Genomic DNA, 14,658 nt, shown 5'->3' with positions numbered 1-14,658 from the left:
GTCTGACTATAAAGCGAGAGCATGAGGGAGTTTTTTGGGGTGATGGAATTGTTCTGTTTCCTGATTGAGGTGGTGATTACATGAACCTATTCACGTGTTAAAATTCATAAAATTGTACACCAAATAAAGGTCAATTTTATTGTATGTTAAGTTAAATAGTAAAACAAAAGTTCAGGAATGAACAAATAGTTACAAATTGAAATAACTACTTTGAAGGAAGTGAACGTTCCATAAGGACAGAAGAGAGAGGTCAGACACCTTGCCCTGAGGGGGCAGGGGGTGCCAAGAATGATTGAGGAAGTGATGCTTGAGCTGGGTTCTGAAGAATGATTTAGAATTTACTTGGGCCAAAGGAAAGTCAATTCAGATAGAAGAAATGGCATGTGTCAAGGCCCTGGGGCAGGAGGAAGGGTGGTTCATTTTCATCTGAAACTGACTAGAGTACAGGGAATGCCTGAGGAGGGGTAGAAAAGGTGGTGGTGGGAAGAGGAGGGGTATGAAAGTCAAGACTGGAGCAGTAAAAGAGTCTGATTATGCTAGACTAAGGGTTTTATTTTATTTTATTTTTTAATTTTTTTATTGAAGTACAGTCAATTATGTGTCAATTTCTGACGTGCAGCAAAATGTCCCAGTCATGCGTATGCACACATATATTCATTTTCTTCTTTTTTATTTTTTGTTTTTATTTTAAAAGGGGTAAGTAGCAAGGGTTTTAGGCAATTGTAACACAAGATCAGATCTAGTTTTGAAAAAAATTACTTGGACTGCTGTAAGAGAGGGTTTGCAGGGTATGCAGGAATCTTGGAGTTAGAAATAACTTCTAAAATAGAGTTTCTCAGTCTTGGTACTGTTGATACTTTGGGCCAGATAATTTTTTGTTGTGGGGGTGTGTGGGAGGTTGGCCCGTGCATTGCAGGATGTTTAGCAGCATTCCTGGTCTCTACCTTCTAGATGCCAGTAGCACTGACCTTTACCCCTCCAGCTGTGATAGACTAAAATATCTCCAGACATTGCCAAATGCTCACTGCAGGGCAAAATCACCCCTGGTTGAGAACCACTGCTCTAAAGCAACCAAATCCAGTGTTTCTGGTTTCATAATAGAGTCATCTAGGCAGCTTAGAGAATACAAATACTGGGCCTCACCCTAGACCAATTGAAGCAATATCTTTGGAGATGGGGTGGGACCTGGCAATGAGCATCTGCATATTTTTAAAAGCTCAGAGTGATGTTTGATCACCACCGGCCTAGTCCAACCTTCTCCATCTATAGCTCAGAACACTGAAGCCTAGAGTAGAGAATGATCCACTGAACTGGAGCCCTGGAATCCAATTCCCAACTCTTAGCTGGGTGCTCATTCCACTGAACCGTGTTGCCTCTTAACAGCTGCGCAGAAAATGTCCTGGGCAGACTGTGGAAGCCCAGCCTCCCTGAGTTACCTTCTGAACATCCCAGTGTTAAGGCTGCAGAGCCCAAGCCTTCCCTCCCTCCCATCCCTGGAAGTCTTGCCTGTTTCTTTTTCTACTCCTGCTGTTAGATTCCTGGTGACCGAAGTGTCCTAATAGGTTCAACAGCAAGGGTTCAGTGAAAACTGAAAAAACGTACTGAGCACCTACACTGGACTTACTCTGGAGGCCCAGGTAATAGAGAGGCCTGGCCTTCAGGAGTTTATAGTCATGTGGGGAGTAAACAGGTAATTTCCATAAAATGCTGGAGTGCTGCAGGCTGCTGTGGCACCAATAGGAGAGAGGCATTTTGCCTGCTGGGAAGCTGCCCCAGCAAAAGGAAGCCCCAGGGAGGGGTGTGCAGCAGCCATCAGCAACTGCTAGCAGCTTGGAATTACTGCAGGGAAAACAGCCATCTGACCTAAGCACTGTCTGTAAAGGGCTTCACCTTCCTGACCACCCCAGAGGCTAAGTGACCTGCTTGAAGTTGTGCAACTTGTGACCAATTGGCAGAGTTGGGGCTTCCCTTCAAAGTCTAGGTGGCTCAAAACTTCTGGGCTGTCCTATCCTTTGTTTCTAGGCAGGCTCTGGCAAGGCGGGCTATAGAGGGGTGGTACAGCTGTGGGCTAGCCTGGGAACTTAATGGAACAGTGGGGCATCTCTGTAGGGAAAGTGTTAAACAACTGACCTAAGAATGAGGGTTTAGATATCCCACTGCAAAGCGATGAGACTCCTCCAGGGCCGAGCTATTCCTGGGGTTGGATCCTCAGCCTTAGGAGGTGGTGGGCTCCCTGAGCTACACCCTCGAGGTTCCAGACACTGCGCAGAGCTGCATTTACAGTAGACCCTCAACTGCCCTCTCTTGAAGCCTCTGCCTGGTTCAGGGGATACTGGCCACTGAACTGGGCCCACTAAGCACTGTGAGGGGCTTGTGGACATGGAGAGATAGAAAGATCTGGCTTTTACTGGCTATCAACAGGGCCCTGGTGATCTAGTTTTCAGAAATATTTGTGACAACAATCAGGTATTTTTCACTCGGACAGCAGGTTTGCACTACCTCATCCTGACTCACCTTGCTCTTCCCCAGTGCCCTCTCCCATTTTCCAGGCCTCAGGGCCTGCCTTGTCGAGGGCTGGGGCTGGGGTCAGAGAGTGATCCAGATCAAAGCTGTCGGCTGACCATTTCATGGATCTCTATAGTGAAAAATTTCTTAAAGAGAATACTCCCAGAATTCATTTTGTACTGTAATAAGGCCCCAAGAATGGTTTCGTTTACATGCAATGGCAAGGCATATACAAGGGTTCTGCTAGGCACGAAACTAGGCAGTTTATTGGCCAATTTTAGGTAGTATTATTATTGCTATTTTAGAGGTGAGGAAGCTGAGGCTTTGGCCAAGGTCTTGAAAAGTCACACAGCTAGAAAATGGCAAAGCCATCCCAAATGGTGCAACTTCAAAGTCCTGGACCACTGATTCTCAAACAATGTTTGAGTCACTAAGAGGACACTTACTAAGAATGTAGATTCCTGGTCCCACCTCAAAGCATCTGATTCACTGGGCCTGGATCCAAGCTGAGGAATCTGCATTCCATAAGCACTGCAGGTAAATATGAACCAAGTAACTCTCCTGGTTCAGGGCAGCACTTGGCCCTTCCTCCCTATCTTTCTAATCCAGGAACCTTGCCATTGTCTCAGGGTCTCAGGTAGCAGAAGTTGGGATAAAGGAGGGGGCCTCATCAGAAGAATCTGGGTCTTTTTTGCAAATAACCTGAAGCCGGGGAGGAAGTGCAACATCGCAGGGCTCTGCTATGGCAGGTCCTGTGCTGCAACCAGGGCCAGAAGGGGGCTCTGGAGAGGGAGTGCCTTGGACGGCATTGGTGACAAGGCCTGGCCATCAAGGGGTCAGCGGCCCGATGCTCCACACACTCACCTGCCACGAGGTGCGCCCAGACTGGACGATGAATTTATCTGTCGCGCTTCCCTAATTCCGAGGACTTTCACTTTCCCCCTTTCACAAAACCTAACACCCCTAAGCCAAAAATACCTGGCTAGCCCCTTCTCGAAAGGGGATCGGCTCCGTGCGAGCGGGGAGGGCCCGGAAGTCGGGCCTGGGACGGCGGACCTGGCCCATCTCCTCCCGGTCGGAAGAAGCAATGCAGGTGAAGGGGCGGCCTCTCCGGGCCCGGCGCGAACGAGGAAGCCAAAGGCTGAGGGCAGAGCGCAGGAGGCGGGGGAGGGTCGCGCGCGCCTCCCCTCAGGCTTCCTGCCCGGGTCTTGGTTCGCTGCTGTTCCCGCCACCACCGGGCACCTGCCGAGAACGTCCAGGCGGGGGCAGGAGGGCTCTGGGCTTCCCTGGCCGGCTGGACTCTGCTCCCCGGCCCGCTGGGGCGCGGATGCCAGGTCAGCGAAGGGTTAAGGAGGCCGGCTCCCTTACCCTTGGAAAGTCCCCGAAATGACGTCGCAACCCGACAATTAAAAAAAGAGTTTAATTATAGAGACAGGCTCTGGGAGCTGGAACAAACCCGGTCGGTCGGTGGGGCCGGTAAACAACTCTTGAGCGAGCGGGACAGGCTGGACACCGCCCTCGGAACCCGCGGCCCCGGGAGCGGGGGAGGGTAGCGCCCTCCGGGAGTTGGAGAAGCGGAGGAAATTCGAGGAATCGGCATTCTCTTTGGGGGTAGTCTTTTTAGCCAGTCTGGGACGCCCAGGCCCTATGATGGTGCTTTAGGCCGGTCCCGCAGCCGCAGAGGAAAAGCGGCGTCACCGAGAGAGGGGGACATCGGGTGCGGGTCCGGGTAGACCCTGGGCCCCGCCCGCTCAGGGTCCCCTTCCTCCTACCCCCTCGCGTTCCATCCCCGTTTCTTCGCCCCTCCCCCGTTCCCCCCAGCAGAGCTTCGCGAACCCTCTAGATTTAAAAACCAACGGGTCCTTTGGTGGGAGGGGTGGGTAGTGAGGGAATCAAAAACCGAAATAGCTTCACATCAGGACGTAAACTAACCTTGTGGTTTTAACGCGCACCCTACTCTGTCCTGAAATCTGGAACTCATTACCTCATCACTAACAAACTGCACCAAAAGCTCCCCCCCAACTCCGTCTTGGGAGTGGGGAAGAGAGTGAGCAAACATCCCTTTAAGAAAAAAACTTACATTTGAATGATTTAAATTAAGGTGGATGGAAGTTATTTCCCTTTCTGGCGCTTGCCAGATTTCAAGAAAAGCTGAAAAATGGGAGCGGGGGAGGGAAGCAACAGGCGGCTGGACAGCAAAAGAAGAAAAAGAAAGGGGCAGCGGCCGGTTAAAAATGGGGGCCATCAATTTAAGTCAGAGGGGACAAATAAAAGCAGACCGGAAGGGGGATCACGTAGGTTTGTGCTGCAGCAAAAATTTTGTGTTTGGCGAAGATGAAAAACAACAGGTTCCTAAAACAGTTGTGATTTGGAAGTTTTCCGGATTTGCTCAATGAGGAATAAGTAAGACATGCAGTGAAGAGTGTGTGCGTGCGTGTGCGCGCGTGTCGAATAAATAAAACATGCAGTGAAGTGTGTGTGTGTGTGTGTGTGTGTGTGTGTGTGTTGAGAGTGCGACTCCTGCGCTCTGCTCGGCTCGCCGCGTCCTTTCCAAAGAAACGTGCTCATAATGGGGTGACCTAATTACATCGCAATGGAACCCGCTCTGAACCATTCAGCGCACAGGGTTTCATAACAGACCCGGCGGCCTCGAGTGCTGGGAAGAAACGTGCGAGGGCCGAGGAGGCGGTCGGGCACGCGGGGAAACAGGAAAGAACTGCAGCCTCGCGATTTCCATCGCGGTCTCCACTCCAGCACCTCAGCGGAGGCTGAGGAGGCGGTGGGAGACACGTTAACAACTTTATATGTGGGTAGGTGGAGGGGCATCCGAACCAATGAGTAAATAAATATATACTTTCCAGTTTTCAAAGGAGTAATAATCAGTTGGGGGCCTTTCTGTTTAGAGGATCCCGTACCTTCCGCCCCCCCCCCGCCCCCATGCCGCCAAAACAGCGCAGTGTGACAAGCCATATGTTCCGTTCCTGCGGGGGAGAAACAACAATAAGTTAAGCGTCGCCTCCCCCATCTCTTTACCTTTATTCTTACCAAAGTAACTTTCAAAAAATTGTTTAAGCGTCTAGGGGTGTGAATATTGGTAGGGGGAGTTTCGACGAGGCCCAGGGTTCAGAGCAGGCGGAGAAAGTTGTGCGTTGTTGGGTGGGTTTTCTTGGGGGGGGCAGTGAAGGGGCGTTCATGAGCAGTCAGGTTTTCTTAACAAAAATGTTTAAAGATTGATGCAGGAAATAAATACCACTCCCAGGCCTGTTAAAACAAACAACCCTCCCGGGCGGTGGTCTTTTTCGCGACACCCCCGCTCTGGCCCACACTCGGACGGCCTTCGCTGCAAAGCGAGCGCGAGTGTAGACGCGTGCGGCGAGCTTTATCACTCTGTTCGCCCCCGCCAGGCCAGATCTTACCGGGTAGGGGGAAGTCTCCCTACTCCTTACCCAACAACGCTAACCCCGGCCCCTGAAAAAAAAAAAAACAAAACCCTAGAGTTAAACGCTTTGTGCACCCCAAATTTCCAATCTCTTCTCCCCGCGGGGTTTGCGGAGGGGGCTGAGTGCGGAAGGGAACTCAGGAAAAGAGTAAGTTGTGCGGCCACTTGGGGAAGTTTCAAGGGAGATCTGCTCAAGATGGAAACCGCAGCCCAGGCGCTAAGGACGGGCTTCTGCTCCCGCTTGCAAAAAGAGAAAGTCGAGCCCGCCTTCCTGCCCGACAAAAAAACAACAACACAACAACAAGAACCCCGAAGAGGGTGGAATGAGTGATGTCACACAGCCGCGGTAGCAGGCTGACAAAGGGGGGGTGGCCCCCCCCCCCGCCCCGTAGCGAGCGGCCCCAGAGAGGGGCGCTTCCAGCGCGGGGTAGCCAAGCGAGCGGACTCGAAACTTTTCCTCTTTAAGAAAAAAAAGTTGTGTGCGACTCTCAGTGGGTTTTTTTTTTCTTCGCCTTCTTTCCTCGTCTCCCCTCCCCCTTCTTCCTTTTGAAAGTTTCTTTTTTTTTTTTTCTCCCGAGTTTGACCGCATGGCTGATTCAACTTGAGTGTCAATCAACTTTTTTTCCTCCTCTTCCTTATTTAAATAAGTTTAAAGCTCCTCCTCCCCCTCCAGCCCACCAAATCTGAAACTTATATAAATTGGGCTTCGCGCGCCCCAACCCGGGAGTCAGAAAGGCGAGGGGCGCAGGGAGCAGGCGTGTGGGACTCCAGACCGCAGAGCCGGAGGCTGCGCCTTCCCCGCACCGGGACCTTCACGGCACGCCAGATCCTCGTCCCTGCCCTGTGTGAGCGCCCAGAATGACCACCACCCTCGTGTCTGCCACCATCTTCGACTTGAGCGAAGTTTTATGCAAGGTAAAGTTGGGCGGAGTGTTTGCTTTTCAAAGTCTTTTTCTTTTGTCCTCAAAAAGAACCCCCAAAAGTTTAGATCTGGGAAGGCAGGGGTAAGAGGAGAGGTGAGATGGTTGTTTTCTCCGCCGCATTTTCCACCCCCTACCCCAGTTTGAAGGAATTTGGCTCTCCTCCCCACCCTTCGAGTTTTAGCAGTTCCTGGCAGGGATTACATGGGAATCTGGAGACCAGAGTTTGGAAGTTTGGGGGACAAAGTTTGCGTGGGGCTTCCCGGGGGACGCAGGGCATTGACCGTGATTGGGGCAGTTTTTCTTTCATTCTTTCGTCCGTAACGTGCTGTTTTTGAGCCCATTTTCGCTAGTCGGCTCGGTTTCCCTGGGCGCGCTCTGGGTGTCGCCGCTGCCGGGAGGGGTTTGAGTCTCTCCAGCCACATTGCCCGAGTGTGGGTCGGGAGGTGGGGGTCCCTCGGGAAAGCGAGTCTCAGGACGACGTTTTGGTAGATTTCCCCGTCTGTTTTGGAGAGGCTGGGATCTGCGAGAAAAGGGCCGTGAGTTGTGATTCAAAGGAGTCTGCAGTGGGACTTCAGTTCGCCCCAGCCCGGCCAGACTTCCTCCTGTAATAGCCGATCGTGCTGCAAACTTTGGGGTGAAAATGAAACTCGGGTTCACCCCTGTTACTTGTTTTTCGAGGCACCTCGACTCGTCCATGCGGAGGGGATGGGGGGACACGACGACAAAATACTGGTTTGAGCACAAGGTTCTCGAGGAGGAAGGGTCTAATGGGGGCCTGCTGAAGACGTGTAGCTTGCTAGCCAGTGTGGAAATGAGCAAGTTTTAAATCCGGGATGTTCCAGGAGTGCGGTTTACGTGTACCGAACAGAAAGCCTGTGGATGTTAAAATCCCCCCCCCCCCCAGTTTGAAAGAGGGAAGCTGCTAGGCTACTTATAATTGCCGAAGTGTTTTGCCTTCTTTTAAACACGTCGGGTCATGTTGCGCTCTTTTCCCAGCTTGCTTCTCCAGTCGGTGCAGCTGCCAGGGCCCCAGGGCTGCAGGGTTGGGGCGCAGGGACACCCTGGAGCTGAAGAGTAACATCAGAAAAGTGTGAATTTCAGCTTCCTTCCTTCCCTGCGCTTTCCCAAACTCCAGTCGCCCTGGCGGCTGCCTGAACTCTCCAGCACTTCTTCCCTCTCTTCCCGGCTCTCCCGCTCTTTGATCTGTTCCTCTCTTTCCCCCTCTCCCCCTGCAGGACTTTTTAAATGAACCTCATTGTTGGGAACAGGCTCTCAACTTGGTTCCTGTAATCCGCTCCGTGGGGTGGTTGCTGTTACAGATTCCCGATCCCCAGCAGCTGATCCTAAGGGACCAGCTTTAGAATCTGCACAATGACACCCACTTAGGCTAGGAGCCAAATCCCAGGTCCCCTGCTCACAGCCTTTCCAAATCTTGAGTACCGTTTGGGCAGGTGAGCAGGGTCCCATTGGAAGACAAACCTGCCTGCGGTGGCTCTGCCTCCCTCCCCCAAATCCATTACTGACTGGGAGGTGGGTGGGGGGATGTGGTGCTTTTCTTTTCCTTCCCACCTGCAGCTTTGCGTTAAAGATTAAACACTGGCGCTCTTATCCAAGTCTGCCCTCGCAGCCAGGAGACTAACTGCAAAGGCATCTTCCCAGCGGAGGGGGGTGGGGTGGGTGGTGAATGGTGGGAGAGATCATTGTAGAAGGCATCCCTTCTGGGAGCATGAGGCAGTGAGTTACGTTTGGGAATCACCCCCCACCCCCACCAGGGATTTCTCCTCCTGCCCCTCCCTCTCCCCTTCTCCTCAGCAAGGTAAACCAAAGGCAGTCTGGAAACCTGTTGCCAAAGGAGGGGAACACTTCTGAAGGAGGAAGTTGAGAGTCTTAGGCCAAGTCGTGGGGCATGAGGTGGGGGGTGGTCAATTAAGCAGGGACTGATTAAAAAGAGACCTAGCTCATAGTCGGTCTCCTGAGGTTTACCTGTTTTTGTTCGTGGGGTGGGATACTAGAGTTTGTGAGTTGTGTGAGATATTTTAAACTGAGGAATCTATTTGGGAGGTAAAGAAGTTGGATTTTATGGATAAAAGTGGTAGCATTGGGGACAGGATATGAGGGTGCATTCCAGGGATCCGCACGGAGTAGGTGCATGTGTAAGAGTTTCTTACACAGGCCAGGATTTTTGTAGTTTCTTATGCGTGGGGCCAGAGTAAACCCTTGTTGCTGGTCAATGGGAGAAAGAGGGGGTAGCGGGGCTTGCCAGGGCAGAGGTGGGGACAGTTCCTCTGAGAGAGAGGGAGCATTTCTCATTGTGGAGAGAGCTGCCCTTAGTAGGTAGCCTTCTTGGGCCTGGTGGATGGCCTTTTCACTAATCATGGTCTCTCTTCTCTCTCTCCTCTCCAGGGTAACAAGATGCTCAACTACAGTACACCCAGTGCCGGGGGCTGCCTGCTGGACAGGAAGGCGGTGGGCACCCCTGCCGGTGGGGGCTTCCCCCGGAGGCACTCCGTCACCCTGCCCAGCTCCAAGTTCCACCAGAACCAGCTCCTCAGCACCCTCAAGGGCGAGCCAGCTCCAGCTCTGAGCTCTCGCGACAGCCGCTTCCGAGACCGCTCTTTCTCAGAAGGCGGCGAGCGGCTGCTGCCCACCCAGAAGCAGCCAGGGAGCGGCCAGGTCAACTCCAGCCGCTACAAGACGGAGCTGTGCCGCCCCTTCGAGGAGAATGGCGCCTGTAAGTACGGGGACAAGTGCCAGTTCGCACACGGCATCCACGAGCTCCGAAGTCTGACCCGCCACCCCAAGTACAAGACGGAGCTGTGCCGCACCTTCCACACCATCGGCTTCTGCCCGTATGGGCCCCGCTGCCACTTCATCCACAACGCCGAGGAGCGCCGCGCCCTGGCCGGGGCCCGGGACCTCTCTGCTGACCGTCCCCGCCTCCAGCATAGCTTTAGCTTTGCTGGGTTTCCCAGTGCCGCTGCCACCGCCGCTGCCACGGGGCTGCTGGACAGCCCCACGTCCATCACCCCACCCCCCATCCTGAGCGCTGATGACCTCCTGGGCTCACCCACCCTGCCCGATGGCACCAATAACCCCTTCGCCTTCTCCAGCCAGGAGCTGGCAAGCCTCTTTGCCCCTAGCATGGGGCTGCCTGGGGGTGGCTCCCCAACCACCTTCCTCTTCCGGCCCATGTCTGAGTCCCCTCACATGTTTGACTCTCCCCCCAGCCCTCAGGATTCTCTCTCGGACCAGGAGGGCTACCTGAGCAGCTCCAGCAGCAGCCACAGTGGCTCAGACTCCCCTACTTTGGACAACTCAAGACGCCTGCCCATTTTCAGCAGACTTTCCATCTCAGATGACTAAACCAGGGTAGGGAGGGACCCCCTGCCTACTCCATCCCCACCCCCACCCCGCACCCACATCCTCTACCCTCACCTCCCTACCCATCTGATTCCTGACAAACCCCTACATTAATAAGGTTAAGCTCAACCCCTGTCCCCTAGAACCTTGGAATGCCCCCTCCCCCCCTCTTTTAAACCCCCCTAACATAAGGACAAGTCAATTTGTCAGTAGCTTCCTCTGGCTTGAAACTCCCTCCCCTCGATTTTATAGCCCACTTACCATGCATAACAGACAAGTTCCATATTTGTCAGTAGATGCCTTTTTTCTGGCTTAAGCCTTAAGTGCCAAATCACAAAAGAAAAAGCAGTAACAGTTTACAGAAGCAACTTAGTGCCTTGTAATCTAACTTTGTCACTGTGACTACATTACCTCTTCAGCGCCAGAGGGCACCCGTGGGCCTCCTGGAGCCTCTGCCCAGGGGGAGGGGGAGGTGGGGGGGACCCAGAACCAGCAGCTCCCTCCACTGGCAACACAATTGCACCTTCCCTTATTTCGGTCTCCCACACACTTCCTCCTCCCCTCTCCCCAGTAGCCCCTGCACCCCCCTTGGGAGAGCTGTTGCCAGACTTGGGTTTTTGGGGAAACCTATCTTGACATTCAAAACCTTTTCTTCCCGACCTGAACCTCTGTTGACTAATCTTGCCTGGGTTCGTGTAGGTCTACAGGAAGGAAGACTGCAAACGTGAACGAAGATTGTGACATAAGTGGGACTTTGTGATTTAATTTTTTCTTTTTTTTTTAAGTGGGGAGGAAGGGGAAGCTAGATGGACTATGAGAGACTTGATTTTGGTGCTAAAGTCCCCAGTTCATATGTGACATCTTAAAAAAAAATAACAACAAAAAAATGAGAGAAAAGCTTAAAAAAAACATGTAAGGGGTGAGCAGTTAATGGTATTCATTCCACATACAATATCTGTGTAAAACGATTTCCCGTAGAAGTAGCTTTAATGGTTTTTGCTCTAGAATACCGTAGGTCTATCGTTAGAGCACTCACGCCATGCTTTTTTCCCTGGGTTTTAAACTTCATATAACTTTCAGAAATTGGAGAGCAAAAATTTTGCTTGTCACTGCACATCAATATAAAAAAGCTTATTTAACTTATCAAAACGTATTTATTGCCAAACTATGCTTTTTTTTGTTAATTTTGTTCATATTTATCGGGATGACAAATCCATAGAATATATTCTTTTATGTTAAATTATGATCTTCATATTAATCTTAAAATTTTGTGACGTGTCTTTCCTTTTTTTCCACAGTTTTAATATATTATTCTTCAACGACATTTTTTTTGTAACTTTACACTTTTTTTGGTTATTTTATTTTAAAAAAATGAAAAATTAATTTAAAAAAATGCAAAAAACTGTTGGATTATTTATTTTAGAAATTTCCCCCCTTTGTGTTGGACTGCAAATTGAGTTTCTTTCTCTTTAGGCCTTTCACAACTAGGACTGAGAATGTATGTAGAAGTCCTGTGACAGTACAGAAGGAAAACAACTTTTTATGTATAGCTTCTAAAAGGGAAAAAAAAAAAACCCTTTGACTTCCACGTGCCCATCTCAAGACATTCCGATTGCAGATTTGAGGTTCTGGATTCCAGGTTTTGGAGTTTTCCAATGTTAATGCAAACAGAACTGGCACACACACGTTAAGATGAATGTAATTATTATTCCTCTTGCTGGTCACTACCGTTGCTTTCTATTTCTCTTTCTTTGTGTGAATTTATTTAAAAGAAAAAAAACTTTTTGTAACGACTATTTGCAGTTTAAAAATCAATAAACCCCGTTTTTACAAGAAACATTGATGGTGAAGCTGGTCTTACTTGGTTTGTGGTTTTACTCTGCCTGCGGGCTTGTCATTTGTAGACAAGGTGGGTGCTGGGAGGAGGAGGAGGAGGAGGAGGGCATGGGTTGATTTCTTCTCATCCTTGGAGCTAAACCAGTGGCTGGTTCCTTTTGTTGAGGCTGGAAGGCTGCTGAACTTAGAGGGGATGGAGCGGAGGTGTATCGCAAAGCAGCCTGTATTTCTGTTGTCTGCCCAGTGTGTTAGTTGTTGACAAGGAGCCAGCCTCACCTACCTGTGCAGCCTCAGATGTTCTCCCGGAGAGCTTAGGCATGGGGGCTTCCAATCTGCCTAGCCTGTGGGCTTAATTCTTTTGGGTGGTGTTTGAGGTGCTGAAATGGTGAAGAGGGGAATGTGGCACATGGCAGTCCAGCGAATCTCCGGTGCATTCTTTTACTTGGGTGTTTCCAGGCTCTTTTCTTCCCCCCACAGGAAACTGACCTGAAGCCCTAGCTGCTTAACACCTATCTGGGGTGGGTATGATGAACCACTGCAGGCTCAGGAGCTTCCAGGGTGGTGAGGGGCCCAATCACAGGGCACTGGGGGCAGGGGTGGTTTCACTTGGCTCTAACATATGCTGTACTTGGAGGGCTGTTAAGGGGAAGGGTATTAAAATGGCCAGCATAACAGGAAGTCAACAGTTCCCACCCCTTAATGCTTGTTGCACCTCTGATGCCATGCAAGACAGCCTGTCGTCTTGCGGAGGGTAAGGACCCCCAGCCGAGGCCGGATGATTACTTAGAGGGGATGTTTTGCCTGCCAGCGAGAGGTTGGCTCCTGAAACCCCTGAGTCTGGTTCTTGGGAAGATTTTCGGGGGGAGGTAGGAATGGATATTGTAATTTGAGGTATGGCTGTCTTCGGTTCCTTGCATTCAGCAGGTTTTGAGGGTAAGCTGAATTTCCACTTGAACTTCACCTGGCCTCTCCCAAAGTAGGCAGATCTGCAACAGACATCAGCTGGGCCAGGGCTGACCTTGAGGCTGGGGGAGACCTACCTTAGGTACCCTGTTGACTCTTCCTTCCCTGGCCAGCAAGTGTCTGCTGTAGGGCAGGGGTGTGAGGTGGGAAAACGGGACTATTACCTTTTTCAGGGCAGGGGCTGGTGATGGAAGAAGGGGAGAAGCTTGGGTCTGGAGTGAACCTAGGTAAGCCTCCTGTCACTTAAGAAGGGAATGAGTGCGTGTGTGTATGTGTATGTGTGGTGCTAGTGGTGGTGAGGACAAGTGATCTTCCTCTCTGACTAAAAGCAAAAAGACACTTATATAATCGTGCATCTTGAGCTCATTTTCTGTAGGCGTAGATGAGCATAGGGCAGATAAAATATCCTTTTAACTCCCCAGTTCGTGGAGACACTGGTTGGGTTCCAAGGGGGCTGAGCATATCCACTGGCCAGCCCAGAATTTCCTCCACTGGAGTCAGTCCCCTGAGTGACAACAAAGATGGAGGCACTGATTCCCAGAGGCCTTGGAGTATAGGGACTGGCTGTAAAGGCAAGGAGACTCCCTATGGCCTGGGGAAGCTTTCTGTCACCAGGACTTGACACGTCACCCTACCTAAGCATCTCCACGGGAAACTCTCATGGCTGGGATTTGGGCCACCCACGCCCACGCGTGGTCACCATAAGAACCTGATTTTCTACCATATAGATCTTAAAGTTGGAGGAGATACCAAGGTCCAAAGCTACTTGGGAAACAAAATAGCAGAATCCTTTCAGGCTCCTTTTTCCAGGATATTAGGAGATGAAGGGCCTCAGCAGCAGCCCTAGTCCTGAACTGTAGGCTGGCAGGGCGTCCAGGGAAGTGTGAGCCCAGCTGGTAGGGAACCATGCAGAGAGAGTTGGAAGTAAGGCCTCCACAGGGGGAAGTGGGGCAGGAAAGGCCAGGCCGGCCTTTGTCAGCAGGCTTCCTGCCCTGGACCTTGGGTCGTCTCTGTTTTGGGGGCCTTAACAAGGTCTGGGCTGGCTGCGCAGGGCCTCCATGGCTCTTGGCCCTGTGACCCAAGGCCTGGCCTTTGGCTAAAGTTCTTCCCTTGGAGCCGCTCAAAGACAGGAGCTCTTTTGGCCCCTCGGCAATGATTTACCCCTTGAGGCTTGGAATTCTCATTTTCAGGAGGAGGAGGGTTGGGAGCTTGCTGTACCTCAGTGACACACTGGTAAGAGGAGGACCTTTGGGAGAATGCGGAGGCAGACCGCCTCTGAAATGCAAAATCCGAGGTGAGTTTTGCAGCCAACTAGCTCACACACACCGGTTACTGGGTAGAGAGGGACACGGCAGGAGGAAGTTTCCACGACATGGAGGCTAGAGCCCTTCAACCTGGGTTCAAATCCCAGCTCCCTTTATGTCAGCTTGTGCCTTGGGCCAATGATTCAACCTTGGATTTTTCATCTATATCCTGAGGGGTAACTGTGACGACCAAGTGAACCATAGCAATGACAGCCCTTCATAAGTGCTGGGGAGTCAGAACTCTGTGTGTCAACTCATTAAATGTTCAGAACAATCCCTCAGGGGAAGGTCTGTACTTCCACCATTTTACCTTGGGAGAAACGGGGGT

The 14,658-nt window shown here is 51.3% G+C and overlaps 1 protein-coding gene across 1 annotated transcript; it reads left to right on the top strand.

Annotated features, from left to right (window-relative positions):
* The first annotated feature begins 6,338 nt into the window (after positions 1–6,338).
* ZFP36L1 (ZFP36 ring finger protein like 1) lies at positions 6,339–12,064 on the top strand. Its single transcript, XM_006206937.4, has 2 exons — positions 6,339–6,859; positions 9,271–12,064. The coding sequence occupies exons 1-2, from the start codon at positions 6,803–6,805 to the stop codon at positions 10,228–10,230; spliced, it is 1,017 nt and encodes a 338-aa protein (XP_006206999.1). The 5' UTR covers positions 6,339–6,802; the 3' UTR covers positions 10,231–12,064.
* The last annotated feature ends 2,594 nt before the right edge of the window (positions 12,065–14,658 follow it).

This window comes from Vicugna pacos, chromosome 6 (assembly GCF_048564905.1).
Source record: "Vicugna pacos chromosome 6, VicPac4, whole genome shotgun sequence".
Lineage (NCBI taxonomy): Eukaryota > Metazoa > Chordata > Mammalia > Artiodactyla > Camelidae > Vicugna > Vicugna pacos.
Note: the sequence above shows the minus strand (reverse complement) of the source record. Positions and strands in the feature narration are given on the sequence as shown.